Below are 20,236 nucleotides of genomic sequence, written 5' to 3' on the forward strand. Positions count from 1 at the left end.
CGTCACCACCTCAGCTCTGTTAACTGCTATACGGCCTCATGTAGGCATATACTACTGAACAATATAAACAAATTATATAAAACAAAACCCCAGCCTCTTTCATTTTAAAATAGTATGTAAATATTTTGAATGAATAGGCCTTCATTTTTGTTATATATTTTAAATGTTCCTATATAGCCTATTATTATAGCTTACATACTAATATTTTAAAACATGGGAATGCGAAATACATCCTGGGATATTTAGTCCACACAAGTCACCTCTGATGCATCCTCCGTGGAACGGCCAGTTTAAGAACGCATCGAGAACACTTCCGGGTTTTACGACTGTACTTGACCTGATGCGTACTTTGAATTGGAACAGTACTTGGGCTACGACTGATGACGTTTCACGAGAATGCAAGTACACAAGTACAGACAAGAACGCGAATTGAGAAACAGCGATTGTGTTTGAGCCCATGCCTCTGTGTGCGTGCGTGCGTGTGTGCGTGCGTGCATGCGTGCGTGCGTGCGTGCTTTTATACATGTGCATATGTGCGTCTGTGTGTGTGTGTGTGTGTACATGCATGTGTCCATACACACAGCCTACCTGCTATCTTAATGTTCATGTGTCCGTCCAGCAGCAGGTTCTCGGCCTTCAGGTCTCTGTGGACAATGTTGCGGTTGTGACAATATTCCACAGCAGACAGGATCTGCCAGAACTTCCTCCTGGCCTCCAGCTCGCTCAGGCGGCCATGCTTCGCCAGGTAGTCTGCAGCCGGAAGGCAAGGGAGAGGAAGAGGGAGGGAGGGAGGGGGGGGAGGGAGAGGGAGAGAGGTGAGGAGAGTCAGAGAACAAGTGTGTTCTCTGACTGTCCAGAGTGAGGGAGCAAAAACCCAATGAGCCATGATAAAACTATGTCTGGCGCAAACTTCACACTGACCTGAAAGAAGCATGCAGGCATGACGTATAAGCATATAATTCAACAGTCATACAATAACGTGAATAAATCAAATTGCCAAGATAACAAAAACACATATTAAATTGTCTGACGGGCAAAGTAAAGGGGAACGGCGCTTCAGCGGAGCGAGCATTATCTCCACGGTATTGCATGACCTTATGTGATCACTGTTCTGTACACCAGCTGAAATGTACATGATATAAGAACACAATGTTCCCCTCCCCATGTACTGGACCTGCTGCACATCTGTGTGTGTGTGTGGTGTACAATGTGTAGGAGGGTGTACAATTTGTGCCTGACTGTTCTGTGTGTGATTAATGGTGCCTGTGTGTCATTGTGTATGCATGTGTGTGTGTTTGTGTGGGTGTCCAGGGATGGACTGTACTGAAAACAGTGAGCTGTCACAGCTGGAGGATAGAACAGGGAGGACCAGCAGCACTACCTTGTGCTCTGTATCAGTGGGATGTTACAAGTTGCAATCAAACCATGGATCCTTATAATGCTAACGACATGGAAGATGCAGTTTCACGGACTGCTTTCTTTAGCGGGCGGACACACACACACACACACACACACACACACACACACACACACACACACACACACACACACACACACACACACACACACACACACACACACACACACACACAGAGCAGGGAACTGCCATGGCCTGATAAGCCTTGACACACGCAGAGAGATCCTCAGCGGACCAACCCCGAGAAGAAATGCCGTTGTGAAACTAGGCTTGTTCTCAGAGATTCACAATGGCGTTTGATGTGTCCGTCCGTTTATCTGCGCCGCCGCCAACACTGCAGTACCAAGATGGCCGGTCGAGGCAGCTGCTGTGAGTCGACTGAACTTGACATAGAAAGGTTGAGTGTCAGAGAGAGAGTCAGACTCAGAGGTCATGAACTCTTGTCCCTGTGATCAATGACTCGTCACTCTCAGAGTGACCTCATCAATCCACTCATGGATTGATGATTGCCTTCCACAGTGGACAACGTCAAAACAACATTACATTTTATTTATTTATTATTTTATTATCTTGAAAATGAATAGATCATAACAATGAAAAAGGATAATTATGTATGTGAGAGATGAAGTGGGGTGCAGAGGTTTGCTGAGGCGGTTTAGGTCTTTGTGAATGGGTCACTTTGAACAGGATAATGAAAGCTGATTAGATAGCAGCTAAAACATTCCACAGCAGAGCCCTCTGGTCAGTGGGGCCCTTTTCATGCGGTGCTGCTAATACAAAAAGCCCACCTAGGGAATGTGTCAGGGTGGTCAGAACACAGACATGTGAAGGGACAGGAACACAACACTGCAACGGGACACGGGCACACACAATGTTGATGGCATGAATCCACACTTGGTGGTATTTTCCTTAAATGTTTGATGCCAAACAACAAAGCGATGCAAGGATTAAATAATTTGTAACAGAGCTACACCGTGTCTACTCTTATTTTTTTCTTCTAAATAAATCCTACCCCAAAGGAGGGATGAGTAATCCACTGATTTAATGTCAGCGGGGGCACGGACCTAAGCATGCAGCATTGCATTCTGGGAAAGCCAACTGATGAAGTATGATTCATAGGGGTGCTAGGGAACAACTCACAGCCAGCGTGTTCAGTCTCTGCCTGGCTGAAAGAGGGGCTAAATGAGTCAACAGCTCTGCCACTGTCGGGGAAACAGCCTCACTAGCCTGATTTCGTCATACACATCATTTTAGTTAAAGTCCTATGATTCCTATCCATGTATATTAAGGTCTCAGTTGTGCGTGGCTCTCTTCGGGGGTACTGACCAACGGAATAAGTAAAAAATAGACCAAACGTAAACCAAACTAATTGTTTACCAAACAAGGGTTGAACACCAATAAACACAGCTTAAGAGAGGACAGAAAGTGGGACATTTGAATGGCTGTTTAAAAGGAAGTAGTATGGAGAAGCATACCGCTCACACCTCAATCAGGAAGTAATTGTCCATGACGGCTGCTGTCCATGACCGTGCAATGTAAATAAGGCTTTGGGTGGGCATGTACGTTTCAATAGCAGTGGAAGGATATCTGCCAACCCTTGAGTTAATATTGGCATTTATCATAAGGCTCCCTGAAAGCGCTGCTCCACGCTTTCAAATGTGCATTTTACCTTCAACACCGGATTTCATTTTTAACCCTGGTCTGCGGAAAAAACAAACCTCCTTAAAAAGACATACGCATCTCATGTGTTTGTGTGAAATGCACGAAAAAAAAGCGCCCACGAAAAAAAAAACCAGAGGCTCTAACCAAAACAGTGGCTCGTTGATACGCTTCAAGAAACAGGATGTTTATTCTTCTCTCCACCCATCTGAGCACAGCTCCCTGTTCTGACAGAGCACACTCACCGCCAGCAGCATCACGCTCCTCATGATCCACCAGTGCTTTCTTAAATATGCATGCCCTACATTTCTTCAATACCTTCCCCATGCAGACGGGTGCCCCCTGTTCTCTCCTCTGCCTCATCTCCCCTGCCTGCCTGCCTGCCTCTGCTGACACCAACTCCCCCCTCCCCTTATTATTTGTGGTTGACCCAATTTCCAGGTTTGATCCGTCTTGCAGTGGAGGGGGGGGGCGGCAAGGCGAGCGGTTGTGTAGCAGACGGACAGACAGACAGGCAGAGACAGACAGGCAGCCAGACACAAAGACAAAGCCACAGTTTGGCATGTATGACGCTGCCCATTATAGCCCCCCCCCCCCCACTTCAAAGAGAGAACCATCACTCTCCGCCTACTTGTGCCAAGCCCAGCTCCTTTCTTTTGTCTCTTCAGCCACACACACACACACACACACACACACATGCACACGCACAGAAACAATACTGAAGAAGACTTAAATGCAACCCCTTTCCAGAAGATGTCAATGCAGTAGATGGGCCTATGTTGAGCTTTCCTAAACGTTTCGTATTGGATATTGTTTGTTCGTTTTCCAGCTGCATCCAGAGTGTGAGAGTCTAGGATATTCAGAGCTGCTGTTGCCGTTAGTGACATATGAATTTATTGCATAACAATAGTAAATTGTAAGATCCGGACACAACGGCTTTGCAATACATCGACATGATCTATGAGGCTAAGATAATGATTCTCTGAAATGGTTTAGTTCTTGAGCCGGTGCGGTGATTGTACTGCACACCTAGCTTCTCCGTCTGAATAGGATAAGCTGAGTTCTGCCATCTGATTGGTTATCAGAAAACAAGGTCAGTTACAGTTTTTTCTTCTTTTATCAGTGTAGGATTTTAAAGAACGGTTTCAGAGTCAACATGACAAGTTGACTGAAGTCCACACGCAATGTGTACACATACACACACTCCTGTTGACCATAGGACCCTAGAGCATTATAAGTGCAATCCTATCAGCCACTGTGACTGAAAGTAGGTCTCAGAACGTCAAATAGGGGAGGCCAAAGAATGTGTACATAATTACCTATGTCTGAAATTTGTAGGCCAAATTCTTGAAATATCAGGAACAGAGTAGATTTAGTGCTGGCATGCAAATAGGATAGCAAGCAAGGACATGTTGGGATGAATAGGGGCATGATCTGACCTTAAAAGTCCAGTGTGTTAGACTGGGTACCTCCAGCCCATTCTGCTGTCGATTTGGGGGGCCACCATGTTGCACCACCATGGGTGGGCAGCAGCCAAGAACGGACAAACAGCTTTTGGACAGAACGCGTTTTTAAGAAAATGCATTTGGGGCTAAGAGTTGTAGGAAGGAGAGTGCATGTTATCCCAATCTCCAAGAAGCTTAACCCTCTCGGAAACGGACATCATTCATAATCAACGTCTGTCCAGAACGAGTTCCACACATCAACACACACCATAGCCTTATAAGCGTCTATGAAGGTTAGCCCTCTCTCTGACGGGGACGTCCAAATCAACCGCTGGCCAAGAGCTCACACATCTTCACACGCACACCATGCCGTTATACGATAAGTGTCCCTGAAGCTTAACCCTCCCTCAGACGTGGTCATCAACCGCTGCAAAGACGACGTCCACTCACACTGGGGCGTTATATTTAAGTGTCCTAGAAGCTTAACCCTCTCTTGGACGCACGTGGACATCAACCGCTGCACAGACGGTAAAACAGAGTAGCGAATGGCACTGGCAGTTTGCGGATGAGGGGGATTATGATTATGAAGTGTGTGTACTCTCACACATCCATCTATTGGAAACGTTACTTTTTGAGGTAGTTCTCATGTTCGATAACTAAAAGTAGGCTCTTCCACTCTTACTCATAAAGTTGGTATCCAAAACGTAAATCAAGTTGAATCATCAATACTTATTGTAAAAATGTAAAAATGTAGTTCAGTTGTGTCAGAAACGATGATAGCTGCTCCGCCATATCCTAAAAGGTGTATAGTGTCCACGGTGACAATGACAAAGAAAAGCAATCTGTTAAACTGCTCTATGAGCTGAATGGTACAGTACACAATACATACAACCTGATTTCCAATTTGAGAAAAGGCAACATTAATTTTCATTTTGGACTGGCACCTTACACAATACAGGCCAGTACGGGCCACCATAGTCGGTAGAAAGGGAGGGGTGAGGGTGATCGGGGGGGGGGGGGGGGGGGTTGCGTTGGGTTCAATCTCACTGCTAGTGGCCACCTCAAATTTACACACTGTACCTTTAACTTCTTCTAAACACTGCAATCCTGCAGTCAGTGCAGACAATAAATGCTACAATGTTCAACAGGAAGAAGGAAAAGAGCAATGGATCAAAACAGTCGCATGCATTGATTTATCTCACAAAGGATCACTGTAGCTCTTTTGAGATATTGACATTGTCCATTAGGCACCTGGCATGGCAGGAACACTGGGTGTCATTGAAAGTTAATGTGTGTGTATGTGTATGTGTATGTATGTGTCTTGTTTGTCACCACACCATACGTTATGTACATGTAGGCTAACAAAAGCAGTGCACATCACTCATCTCTGTGGCAGAGCTGGATTTCTTATCTTAAGCCTGACTCCATTCAAACCTGTTCTGAGTTTCTCCTGCATTGTTCCTTGCTGCGTAATGGGGCCTTATGCAAAATGTGCTATTTGCCGTCTTGCAGGCAGGGCTCAGTTTGACTGAAAGGTGCTGGCTTAGTGGATTCCCTCAGGCATGAAGCCGTATTCACCCTATTGTTTATTCTTTTCACGATGCAGTTGAGAGATACATTTCCCTGTGGATTCGGGTTCAAACTGGTAGCTGCAAAAGTCAATTCTTACATTGTGCTCTATTCCAAAACAATGTAATGGCTGGATTATTAAAACAATTATATGCCAGAGTACAGACTGTCCTCACTGTCATTTATACATCTGCAAATCAAACACACCTTACTGAAAATTACTTTCCACCATCATGAGAAATTATGGTTTTGTGGTTTGCCTTGGAACGAATTGTGCAAGATCCAGCCTGATTACCAGTACTGAGTTGTAAAATGGATTTATAATTAAATTTGTTGTCCCTCTAAGGATAAGAGGGACAATAAACTTTGTAATGAAGGACCTCTAACCTTCATGGTAGAGCTACGTTTAGGTGACGGTAACAATTGGAACATATTAACAGAACATACTTGATCCACTTTTGAAACAAAGAATAATACCAGTATAGAATAACAATTATGTAAAGGTTATGTAACAAACATAACATTTCCCTCAAGCACCCTAGAATAGTTTGGGAAATTCCACATCTGCTGCTTGTATACCATACCAAATAAAGGCTAAATTTACACTGCATTGTGCAAATAGACAGTTTCCTTTCTATATGTGAACATATACAGTATTGAGCAATAGTAACATGGCTGGTGGCTACGGATGTGGTATGCAAGCATGTGGTTTCTTTGGGTAGGCTTTGATGCAGCTTTGAGGGAGGTTGCCCTTCAGAAATATATTTTATTTTTTATTTATGAAGGCCACTTTATAAGAATCTGAATGGCAGAGTTCTAAATACATCACCTATTGTCATTGCCCTCAGAGGGTTTGTGTAAAGAAACAGCCGTCTCTAGTAGCCAGCCAGGGCATAACATCAAACCAGTATATTGGTCAGCAGGCCGAGATTGTGAACCATTCCAGTCAAGTTGTTGTCTCAAGGCGAGCTTCAAAACGTCCTGCCCTTGCAATTGTGAGTGACACAAGCCCACGACTTCATTCAGTCATAGATAACAAGTGGCGTATCTGAAAGCATTAAGATGAACCTGACAATGGGTTTTATCTGTCATCTGTGCTCTACTAGCATCGACTACATCGTCTTTCAGGAAAAAGGGAACTGGCACTGCAGATAGATCAATCTTGAGACAAGTGACAGAGTTGAACACACACACAGAGCTGTTTTTTATGAGAACAAAGGAGTTTGTGAACACTCACCGAAGATCTCTCCATTCTTGGCATACTCCGTTACTAAGTAGAGCATGTTCTTTGTTTCCATTACCTGGAAGAGGAGAGAGGAAGTGAGACACAGGACAAGGCAGAGGGAACAAAAAGCAGGAGGGAAAGAAGAAGACAGCAAGAGAAAATACATAAATATCCACAGCATACAATATAACTTGACCTTTTCAACACCATCTTATGATGACCCAGGGAGATAGAGATTGATGTCAGAAAATCATCATTTATAGACCTGGGCTACACTGAAATAGAAGGATGAACAAGGGAGTATTGAAAAATGGCATGAATGACACAAGAACTAAATATACTTTTCATGGAGCACACTTCTATGCAACAGGAAAAGAAAAGGATGACACTGACTTCAATCCGATAAAAATAGATTTTTCACTATTCACCACGTTGGAAGAAAATTTCAAATATGTTTAGTGTGTGTGCAGCATGATGGGCTGGCAGACATAAATAGTCCCCCTTCTCAACCCCAGACCTTTGGAGGTTACTATTCCACAGTTATGTTGGGGCAGGGGCGTTGTTGGTTGTTTATTCGTGTTGTGCATGACGAAACCGGCTGTAACAGTAGCCTTTCATTACCTCCCGCTGAGCTGTGTGTGTGACCCGCCCTTACCTACCACTGTGTATACACTGAGTAGTCATAGGTGCTCAAAATCAAGCAGGCACTAAAAGCTTCATTGAGTAAAGTACCTTGACTTCATGCCCTTGCGTCAAAGTTGAAAAATGAAGTTACGCTGCAACCACATGAACAGTGTCACATAAATGAGATAGCGATCTAGTTAAATACTTCCAAACGATTACAAATGACGAATAGACCAAATGCTTGCCACCAGGACAAAAGCCAGAATTACTAATACATTGCCTCAGTTCGCAAACAGCTGTTATACAAATAACTACAACCTCTCTAATGTTTCTCTTCAAAGCAATGCAATGCAGCCCCAGACAATAGCTTGTGCCATGTGCCTGTAAATGTGGTGTATATATTACTATAAGCATGTTTTCTTATAGTAATACATTTTCTTATTACTATTCAAAGTCTGTATAGTAACTTCAGGAGGAAGATCTGTTAATCTAGGCCTATACTAATACATCCACAACACAAAACAGACACAAACAGATATTTCAATCTCCTATTTCATTATCTTCAAGTCAACAACACACACACGATTCATTTGTATTGCACAACATCACCCTTATTTACAGGCTTGTCTCATACTCAACTGTCACCATATTTGCTTGCCAAATTTGCTAGCCTGATTACTTGCTCATTAGTTTTGGTTCGAATACTGAACATTTGACAACATATTCCAATGTATAATAGTAAGAGAAAAAATCTTTGTATTATCCCTGATCCATGGGGATATTCATTCACAAGACAAAACAGTAAACTCACAGTAAACAACAGAAACCGAGTACGCATCGTCAAAGTAAAAATAATATACACGTAATATTTTGTTTTGTGCCAGCTATGCACACACAGTGACGACTTTGAAATGTTATATGCCTCATAGGGCCTATTTAAAACATGACTAATCTAGAAGCAGACAACTTTTCAATTAAACTTTTATGAGCAGAAAAGTAGATAAAATACGAGGGCAGTCATGGGGTTCACTCGCGGACACTCTAGTTTATGGAAGCATTTTGCCAAGACAACAATTCCAATGAGGGAGGTTCCAAGTAGGCTTGGTTTGTACGGTTCTACTTATTCAGCTGCTCTGATATTTGACGAGGGCATAGCCCAGGTACTGTGTCCTTAAATTAGATTCACATTTTGAAAAACTGGGATTTGTAGCTGTATTGTGATTGGTCAAGAATCGAGGAGTGCTGATGGGTAGTGTAGTTGATATCATGGAAAAAAGTGAACATAACGATGTACATAACCGAGTACATATTCTCAGCAAAAAACCTAACAAATGTATGTATATTGGTTCCAAAAATAAAATAATGAAATAATCTCTCTTCAATGATTAACCTATGCATAGAGTTTTGGTGTATTACTGATTAATGATACTCACATTACAAATTGGTTTAACATTGGAGGAATCGGTATGGAACCACAATACCCAGGTCCATTCCACGGGAATCAGGGATGGGATGGTACAAACATTTCTTTCCAAGATATCTGGCCAAAATGATCTTGTTATACGTTATGTGTGTGCAAGTGCAAAAAATGAGGTAGAAAACATATAAACAAATCCCTTCACTGATGTATTTACGCTTTTGGGATGGCATTCAGTTTTGAGCACTTATATTTAACTTCTAGAGGAAACCCTTGCATGCTATTTCCAGTAATTGGACATAATGTTGTTTGAATAGTTCCAGTTAGATTATTTTCCATTTAAGATCGCTAAGATCACCTTTAATCAGCAAGGTTGTCAATGACATACCATAGACTGTTAATAATATGGAGGTATCGTACGTGACGTCACCCACTGGTGTACATACAACAGTAAAAATACATTTTCTGTGTATAAGAGAAGCATATAACCAGTTGTTTTTTTTTGGTTTTGTTTTTATCCAATTGCAACCATGCAAAACCATATACTACGCAGGCCGTAAGAGAAAGAAAAGGTTACTTGCTTCTACCAGGGCTTCACAAAGTGGCGGTCATGGCTGCCGCTTGTGACGTATTTGCGTTCTGTTTTTAACTTGGCTTGAAGCAAGTAACAGCTTCTGCTTTTTCCGGAGATTCTTCCGTTAAGTCCCCTCACTCACTACACTGTGACACTTTGACATGAGAATTGGCAAGACTGACGATGATATTGGCAGCATGGGATCACTTTAATCTGATAGTCTGTTAGCCTGCTCTATTCTTATTATAACCAAGGGGTTTCATAATATCTTTAGACAGCTGTAATAAAAGGCTAATAATCATTGTTGCATTTTATAATAGGTGCAAAGGTTATCACATCGGCACATTAGTAACTATTTAGTAACATTTCATGAAAGAAGTTTCCCTTGTTTTCATTCAACGTGCAATTTTAAAAAGGTAAAAAATTATACATGATGATATAAATTGGTGGTGTTGTCATTATACTAAGTGTTTTTACCGTGATATAGTGGTTACTTCCCCATCCCTCATGTAAATATTGAATGTGAATCAAAGATTACTTGTTTAATGGAGGCATGGACATGGTGAAAGTATGAATAAGCTTCTGCTTTCACATCAGCAGACTGGCTTGTTTTTCCGCCGTGTGAACAACCCGTTGCGCTGTGACGTAGTGTTATTATGTCTCCTTTGTATTGAAGTTGCTTTAAATAGTGAGCATAGCATCCCATTCAGGGCCTGCTGCTGAACCTGCCTGCCCTACGTAGGAGTCGTTGAGCCGATTTAGAACCAGCAGGCACTCACAGATGAATAAACTCAATTGCGGAGGGGGAAGTATCAGAAGGAGAAGTGAGGATGAATCAGTCACACACACACACACACACACACACACACACACACACACACACACACAATGAGCCAGACATTCATACTAGGAAACCCACGCTTGTTGTTTATGATAAATTTTCCATCTGTTATCCTGACCAATTCAAGAATTAGCAGAGAGGAGCCGGGCTGTTGGACTGGCACGGACGCTTAGGGCTGCAGCTAACAGTTTCTGATGTTGATGAATTTTTGAAACCCTGATTAATCTTTCAGTGCGTGAAATGTCATAGAAATTGTAAAATGCCCATCACAAGCTACGAGAGGGCAAAGTGATTAATTCTAATGCTTTGTCAGACTAACAGCCAATTAAAGTAAATTCATCATTTTAAATAGAGAAAAACCCAATGGATATTAGCATTACTGAAGCTGTAACTGGAAACTTTACTTTATGAATGACCCAAAGACTCTTTTCTAAAGGTAATTCCTAATTCTAATTCTTCTTTTCTAAAGGCTTATTGTTAAAATATCTGGAGGAGCTGTGTATGTTTACTTAACTCAATCCTGTTTTGTATGCAACTAATTGACATGATTGAATATGTATATGATATCATAGTGTGCATTTTGCTTAAAATACTTGGTAAATATCAATTATTTTATTTTAAATTCACATGGGTTCTCATCTAATGCTATGGCTGGATTTAGCCTATGCATTTACCTCTCTCCCTTTGACTGCCTTTTTAACCTGGTTACCGTAATGGCAAGTAAAATTGGTAAAAACCTTATTTTTCGTCAAATTATTGAATGAACTGGTGAACCTGAGCCGACTTGGAAAGTCGAAACGAATGGATATAGCATGGAATGGCATGAATTCCAAAGCATTGAAATAGTCACGGACTGTGATTACAAAAGTAAAACCCAACGCCACAGAGCTGTCCACAATGGAACATGAGTAAGCCAAGATGAACACACAATCTGGGCAGTGTCGCTTGGACATTCACCTCTTTACCTTTTGAACCAGCTTACTACAAAACATGATGAACTCACCATTATTTTGCATCAGACCGGCTGTTGGAAATAGTGATTCACACACTCACAATGACACGTCCAGCTCTGGAATGCTGCCATGGGGTTTTGCAATATGACAATTAGCAAGTGTTCATTTTCCCTCATCAACAAGCCTTACATAACCAGATGAAGTAATCCCTGACTCGGAGCTATGGCTATATAGCAGATCAGTGTTGTTAAAGTGATTATAAGGTGGTCTGACCTACTGTTAAAACACAATCTGCCTAAGGAAACTCATTATTATTAGAAAGTTCAGGAGGTCTTTTAAACTTCCAAATAAAGTTTCCAAAACTTTCATTAAAGTTAATTCATCCATTTTTGACACATTTTGCAAAATAGGAAACACATTGAAGAATTTCCACTCTCTTGCGGTTTTGTTAACACAAGACCAGACCTGACAGCTTGCAAAATAAATGGCACCATTATCCAGTCCAGATGTCACATTTGCAAACTATACCTGAATAAACAGCAACAAATTTTACATATGGATATTTATAAAACGGGTGGCTTAAATCAAGTGATCTGATTGGTTCCTAACTGTTGTATAATGAGCATATACACACAGCTATGACGGCCATTCTGTTTACAGAGTTCCGTATCACTCCACGCCTAACTTGAACTGTTGTTTATTTATATATAAAAGCAATAGCATAGTTCACTGAAGCCTAAAAATATGTTGATTGATGGAGAGGGTGGAAATGTTGTAAAGAAATAGGCACACGGTGAGTGAACTGCTCGATAGTAGGCTAAATTGCCGCCGAACCAAGCTACCGTCTCTAGCCTTTTCTCTGAAGGACGCTACAGTGTGTTGCATAGCAACCGGGAGGGACTACATTTTTGTATTCGTTAAAAAAATGCTTTTCCGACTTTCTCATTTTTTCAAAATTTAGGGTGTCTATGACTTTCATTTCGCCATACTTACGTAACCGTAAGTATGGTCGCCGTCCCTCCGCTGCGTGTCGGGACAGACAACACCCCTTAACTGTGGTATAATGAGAACATTCCACAGCCTGTCGTGACCTATTGCTTAAACATATGTCACAATTTAATACTAGAATGCTCAAGAATTGACCTCATAAAAAAAGTTCCTTGCCACATCTTGCACCTTATAAAGCAAAAAGCACATTTATTTAACAAAGAAGACGCACACATACACACACACACACCGCTACGTGTCAGTCACTCATTAACTTTGCACTTATATCTGAAAACCGTGCCATGGTGGCAGATACGGCTAGACAGGAGTTGTTTGCTAATGCATTAGAAAAGGACCTGGAGCGACTCTTGGGCTGAACACCTACACCGCTAGAGCACCAACGATATGGGATGGACGAGAACCAACAGCATGATTCATTCTGCTCCACTGCCTTGTGAACTCACAGGCCGCAATGTCAGGGGTCAGAAGTGGAAGGTCGAAAAACCTCTTCAAACGATGCCACAACTTTACCATTGATTATAAATTGTAAATGATAAAAGTATGTTGAAACCGTTATGTTTATAGGGGCCCCAGGCAGTCTGGGCTAGGACCCCATTAAAGCACATCACGTTCACACCAACTGCACAAGAGTCAACCTTGCAAAGGGACTTGTAATAAGAATTACCACTGCAGACATATGAAATGTAGTTTAAAAAACAGCAAGAATTTTATTGTTTTTTTTGTTCAACTTATTCATGAGACAAGATGTCTTGAAAAGCTTTTCAGGGAAAGGTCAATGAAGAACTAAAGAGCTGGTTCATATGAAGAACTGAAAGAATCGCAACTGGTAGGAGAGGTGATTTAGACAATAGAGCCAACTTGAAATCGGCCAATGTGAATCAGGCAAAAGCTATGCTAGGTGATCAAACCAAGCCCCCAGGTCCCTGCACACCTTCATTTAGTGTTGTGTCCAATGAATCCCATGATTTGAAAGAGGCCTACCTGGTACAGCTTAATAATGTGTGGATGGTCCAGCATCTTCATGATCTGGACCTCTCTGTAGATCTTCTCCAGGTTAACAGCATCCAGCTGGGTCTTGTCGATTATCTTGATGGCCACCTACAAAAAGAGCAAGTGTCAACAACGTCATATTTTCTCAAGTCAATGTTTATCTTGATTAGTAAATAGAGACCTGATTCTTGGGACTGGATGCTGCACTTTAGTTTAAGAATAAACACAGAAGCTCCCTTAGCTTCATCACCCCCCCCCCCCCCCCAACACACACAAAATAGATAGAGATAGAGATATAATTATGCAAATACATAATTAAATGGAAGGTAGTCTCAGCTATTCTCACTCTTAAGACTGCACTTTGACTGCCCGATCTTGCAGAATTCAGGTGACACACATTAAAGGTGAACTTATGGCTCATGTGACACAGGCACACAGGCACACACGCACACACATCCCTATTGTTACTTGGTCAAATGCCTTGACTCCGTGTCATATTAAGAAAAAAAAAAAATCAATGTCCAGACACAGAAAAGCTCAGAGCACAGAAAAACACAGATAGATAACTTAAACACTGACCATCTTAGGCTTCAATAATGTGTTTTCTTGGTATGTGAAAAGCAATATTCACAACCATCTTCAACAGTCTTAAATAAAACACTTCAGAAAGGTTTCAAATGTCCCAGAACCAAGCCGGAATGAGTAAACAACAATAGACCACTGATGCTATCTTAGTACTCACAATAGTTTGCAGCAAGCAAACTTTATATATAAGAATCAATGACTCTACAGCACATCTCCCTCAACTCTTTAGCCAATGAAAAGTTGTCCCTAAAGTCAGCACACAGAAATTACTTTTGATTTTGAGAACCTCCTGGCTCTTGGTGGGATCCAACATAGATATGCACCAAAAACAATGACAGCCAGTGCATATCCTGCTATATATCGTATGTCAGGCATCTCCAGGTGGAGGTCTGACATTAAGATACCAGGTTGGGAAAAAGAGTAGAGACATTAACGACAGTGGGAGTATGGCCTGATGAATCTATCTATTACTAAATCTACTATATCTGCATGGTTCTTTCCTAGCTCAAGAACCGACATTTAAAATCGATATTTAAAATAATAATTGGTTTTAGATTTATATTATCTGAAAATTATTAAAATATACATAAACATGTCAACGTTTGCTACCTTAACAGCCTAATTTCTTTGTCTTTACGATCCTATGAAATGTGTCAAATTGTCTTGATACATTTGAACAACACTGGTCAAAAGCTTATTCTTGCAACACAAAACAAAGATTCTTACATTGTATAATGACAAGAAATTGTGTTGTCATCATTATCAGAAGAAGTGCACACACGCAAACACACAGCATTGTGAATGCAACAAGGTCATTAGAGGTTAACCAATTGGGCGAGGAGGAATGTTGTCAATGTTGTCTCAATGGGAAGACAGATAGTTAGTTAGTTAGTTAGTGAATATTAGTTTGTGAATATTAACAAGTGTCTGGTAACAGAGCCTGCAGTAGGTAGAACCCCAGACCTGCCATGGCACAATTAGTAAACCTACAGTAAAACAAAAAAAAGCTGACCATTATGTACATAATAACTCTGAATGCCTAAAACATCTTTCCGCCATGAGTTTTAAAGACAAGGAGGTAGGTTAAGGAGTAGGTAGTACTGGGAGATTTTTTCAATTTAATTGATTAATTTCCATTTTTCCTTTACTACGATTGGTGAAATGAAACATTGCGATTTATAAAAATTCTAGACTCTCTAGAGGTTTTTGGCGAAAGTTCTGGGAAGGAGGGGGCGTGTTATGACCAATGACAACTTTGTAATACTTTTTTAGTAACGTTGTTATGTATGAGCTTCATAATGTTATAATAATGTATAATGTGGCTCACATTGTGGCGTTATACTGAGAAGCTTAACCCTGACTTGTACACTATAGGTGTCCGGGAAGCCTAACCCTCTCTCGGATGCGATTATCTAAATCAACAGCTGTCCGGAACGAACTCCACACATCTGCACATTCACACACACCGTGGCATTATACTATAAGTGTCCGAGAGGCTTAACCCTCTCTGGGACGCAGCAGTCAACTGCGGCATGCAATGCTCTACACATCCACACACACACCTCACCGCAGGTGTCACTTGGACGTGACCTTGAAGAGTATACTAAAATGCACTTGTGGGTCTCTTAAAACCGTTACCTGCACTAAAAGGAGAGTGGAACATTCACAAACATTTTGGCCGAGACTGGCAATCACACTCCTGTTTTTGCTAATTGGGTCTTATTTTAGTTACAGAGATAAAATGGCAAAGACTTCCATGGTGATGATCATATAAGACATATTACCACGATAATGGGGAACACATCCAACCTATTCCAGCCTTTGAGACAGAGACATGCGGACTCGGAGGAATGGCAGGTGTGTGTAGCACCAAGAGATGCAGATGCCAGCTCAAACCACAAAGCGCCTGCAAAAAGGCAGGTAACCTTGACATTGTCATTTCTTTTGACAAAAAAGGGTCCCAGTGGCAGACGATCACAGATGCAGTGACATATTACATCGCAAAAAATATGGTCCCTTTTAATACACAGGACGAATGGGGTTTAGTAGGATGCTGCAAACAATGGACCATATATTTTGGTCCTTTTGCTCTTCAAGGAAGAGGTTTGAAACAAAAATTGTCTATTCGTTAATAAAAAGAAAATATTTATATTTTTAGGCTAAATCGCCCAGCCCTAGAAGAAAGGCAATGCACACAAAGGGACACCTATCAAGAAATGCATGTGTGCATGAACACATACACACACACACACACACACACACACACACACACACACACACACACACACACACACTTATGCACAAACACGGACACACAGAGCGTGGGGAATTTAGTACTGACACACTAGGCCAACATCTCTTCACCCAGGCTAATTCACAAGGCAGATGGACTCACATTTAGTTGATAGTCAGCCTCCATGCCTGACATTGCACAATGAAACACACAGCCCGGCGCTGGCCAGAGGGCTAGTCTACCGCAGCAGCTGCTATCCTAACTGACCATTACTGAATGGCCGTTGGGCTGAACTAACGCCACATTACTTCTGACACTAGTCTACGATGATCCAAGCAGGGTTTGCCCGCCCTGGCCCCCCTATAATTTGCAACCTGTTTCTTATATAAAGACAACATCCATTTCTGCAGTGAAATCCCCTCACAAACTTCAGGCTTGACTGTGGAATCTTATACATACTGACTATCGTAAAACTGCACCATTCCACTGTTTCCACCACAGCTGTCAATTTATTGAAAACTATTACACTGCAGTCGTTGAACTAACTAAAACCCATCACCCATGACTTAATCAATCCCGTTACTTCCTCTTTTTAAATGAACTTGACTTATTGACTGTTGGGATTGAAAGCTACATGGTGCGCATCGAATTCCAAGTAACTAATCGGTTCAAATTATTGGAAGAGTTGTTATAATTGATGTAAACACAATTTATTATGTTATTTTAACAAAACAAATGGAGGGAAAGTCACACAGTGCAGGTTTAGGTTGACACAAGTCACAAGTCAACTATGGTTGTCAAACAATGCGTGCAAATGTATATTAACCATGTATTAACCATATACAACCACGACTATTATCTGAATTAAACAGACCATTTTGTGCATTATTCATTCATTCAACACTTTGGCATAAGTGTTGAATGAATTGCTTGGCATACTTAATATCAAGTAGGCCTACCTCATACAGCTCTTGGCACTGCTGACACACATACCGACTACATCACATCATATTTCCTATTGCATAACATGACCACCGACCCATGCTGGCTTCCGAATGAAGAGCTCATCCCTTTTTCTACATGCAACTGTATTATAGAGTGACAGATCATAACAACATTGCTTGTGTTTCGCCGAGCAATGTGCAACCACCAAAAACCGCCCAGTGATGTGATAGCTGTAGAGAACATGCACTAACTTAGGCGCTGTTAGTGCACCAGCTGGAGGTCAAAGGGTGTGCTGGTGCGTTTCAACAGCCTTATGCCTGGAGGGGAGCTATTACAGCTTTATAGCATAGTTATTATGAACAGTGTTTCAATTAGTGGCATAACATGAACACATGTTTGTATCGTCCTCGAATAAACGGGGTTGTCAAGAAAGAAGTGCACAAACTTATGTAACTGTTGGCCGGTCGCCTGTGTTAGCCCTTTAGGGTGAACTGTTCTGCCGACAGACGACTCACCTCGGTTTTGGTGATCCGGTGTCGGGCCAGCTTCACCACCGCGAAGTTGCCCTTTCCTAGGGTGCGCTCGATGTCGTAGAAGCCCACGCGGACGGGACCCCGTACGGCTGGTTTCTGGAGCGTGTCAGCCATGACCATGCTGGTCTATACGGGACTGGTGGAGGAGCAGACGGGAGCCAGACAACACGGGCAGGGACGGGGCTCGCCGACTGGAGCGCTACAGATAACGAGGAAAGGAAAACAAACCGCCCGCCGCCGCCTCCGCCACTACTGCCGCCAGAAATACGTCCATTAATAAAGGACAAAGTTGATTTCTGTGTAGCTCGGCCCGGCTTGAACATTAAAGGGGCCAACTCTTCTTCAGCGGAGCGAGACGAAGCAAGTCATTTGCCCGGGCTGTCACGCCACGTTCTTCAATACAATAGAGCTATAATATTTCAGTCTTGGGCACCTCTATCAGCCAGAGCACACGAGTTACTTGCAAGAGGCATCATGTTCTCTGGTTGACGTACATTGACGTCAGAGCCATGGGGGTATTTGTACAGGGGGCGGGCCTCCGAAGCCGTTCCACACTTCAGTGCCAATTGGTTTCCAAGACAACCAGACCTACCTCTTACGTCAACCGGTAAAATTGCTATTCTAAAATCTGTTTGCTCGCCCGCCCGTGATTGCATGCATAGGTAACTTTGAAGTTTGGCCCCGCAGGTGCTTAGCATGGTATTTGTCTTCTCGGATTACAAACTGTGAATATTATTATAAATGAAGTGGTCATTTTATTACAAAAATGTTGTGCAACTATACCAACACAAATAAGAATTATTGTAACTTGATTAGACCTGATAATATTGATTACTTTATGGCATTACAATAGAGCCACCCATTTCCTCGAAGAGTCAAGGTTCGATGTCTATTCTGTTGCAACATTTGAATGCATTGTCCCAGTGTAGGTTTGCCTACCACTAGTGATCAGTATATTGTCACAACTGCATAACAGCGCCCTCTGTCGGTAAATAATCACAATTGAAAGTTGAAGAGAAATTATAACAAAAGCTGATTGATAAACCATCCAAGTGATATACATACAAGTTTACATACATACAAGTTTAAACATGTACTACTGACCACTTCTCCCCACACAACACTCACAAGCATAGAAAACAGGTATCCCTCAATCACACACACACACACACACACACACACACACACACACACACACACACACACACATGTCATTATGTAATGTGCATCCTCAAACAAACCAACCGTCCAGCACAAATTAGCACACACACACACACACACACACACACACACACACACACACACACACACAAACATACACATACACTCACACACACACACACACACAGACAATTACATCATGTGCACATTGCGACCATGCATGTGTTCTCTCCAGCACTCACAGCGTCAGCGTAACACAGAGAACTATTGAGCGCTAAGTGGGCAGGCAGGCCAGTATTCCGACGGCCTCCACTGTCACGCATACACTTCCTGAACGAAAGAGTTCCAGATGTGCTTTTGGCATTTCCTGTCCAACATCCTCCAAGAACACACTCACTCTGCCTCTCCTTACAGGGCTCTCTAAGCCCTTGTCACCAAACCACAGCTCCTCAGCAACTCTGCTTTTACCTTTCATACCTTTCGTTCACACACACACCTCTCCCTCTTGAAAAGCTGTAACACCCCAACCTGTACTACAGAGATATTGTCTATAAGGCAATCGTGTGTGTGTTATGTGTGAAAGCTGAATTTGTGGTAAATAAAATGTGTGTTTTATTACCAAAAAACGTGGTCAATCTTTATATAAATAAATATATATATATATGGACCCCTTCCAGAAGGTCCCAGTGTTCATTAAACCCCACATTCAGGTTCGGTCGGCCCATTCCAGTGTGCTCTGAGCTTTACTGCAGCATTGAATGGTCATCTGTCATCAGTTTGCCTGTTTCACTCCTGCTCCTTAACACCAGCCTTCAAACAGGAAGGAGTGGCATGATACTGACAGTACTTTGTAGGCTTAAAGCGACAGACACAATAGACATCAAGAGACCTTATACCCATGGAAATAGAAACAGCCAGCTGAACGGGTTCTTTTCTTCATCATTACTTTAACGCGATGAGTGACCTTGTATTGATTGTTAAGACGGTAGCTCATTCCCAGTGATTGATATGCACTCTACCATACCATGCATACAATATGTCTATGTCCATGAACCAA

General features: G+C 42.0%; 1 protein-coding gene across 1 annotated transcript in view; it reads right to left on the bottom strand.

Moving 5' to 3' along the window:
* Positions 1-18,495, bottom strand: part of sik2b (salt-inducible kinase 2b) — a 38,041-nt gene extending 19,546 nt beyond the window's left edge. The window contains exons 1-4 of the mRNA XM_084467149.1: positions 18,001-18,495; positions 13,714-13,830; positions 7,328-7,391; positions 589-750 (exon numbers count right to left, since the gene is read on the bottom strand). Coding sequence (XP_084323275.1) covers positions 589-750; positions 7,328-7,391; positions 13,714-13,830; positions 18,001-18,138 — 481 coding nt within the window. The 5' untranslated portion in view covers positions 18,139-18,495. The remainder of the gene's footprint in view (positions 1-588; positions 751-7,327; positions 7,392-13,713; positions 13,831-18,000) is intronic.
* Positions 18,496-20,236: the final 1,741 nt, after the last annotated feature.

The sequence above is a fragment of the Micromesistius poutassou genome (genome assembly GCF_964030765.1).
Source record: "Micromesistius poutassou genome assembly, chromosome: 4".
Classification (NCBI taxonomy): Eukaryota; Metazoa; Chordata; class Actinopteri; order Gadiformes; family Gadidae; genus Micromesistius; species Micromesistius poutassou.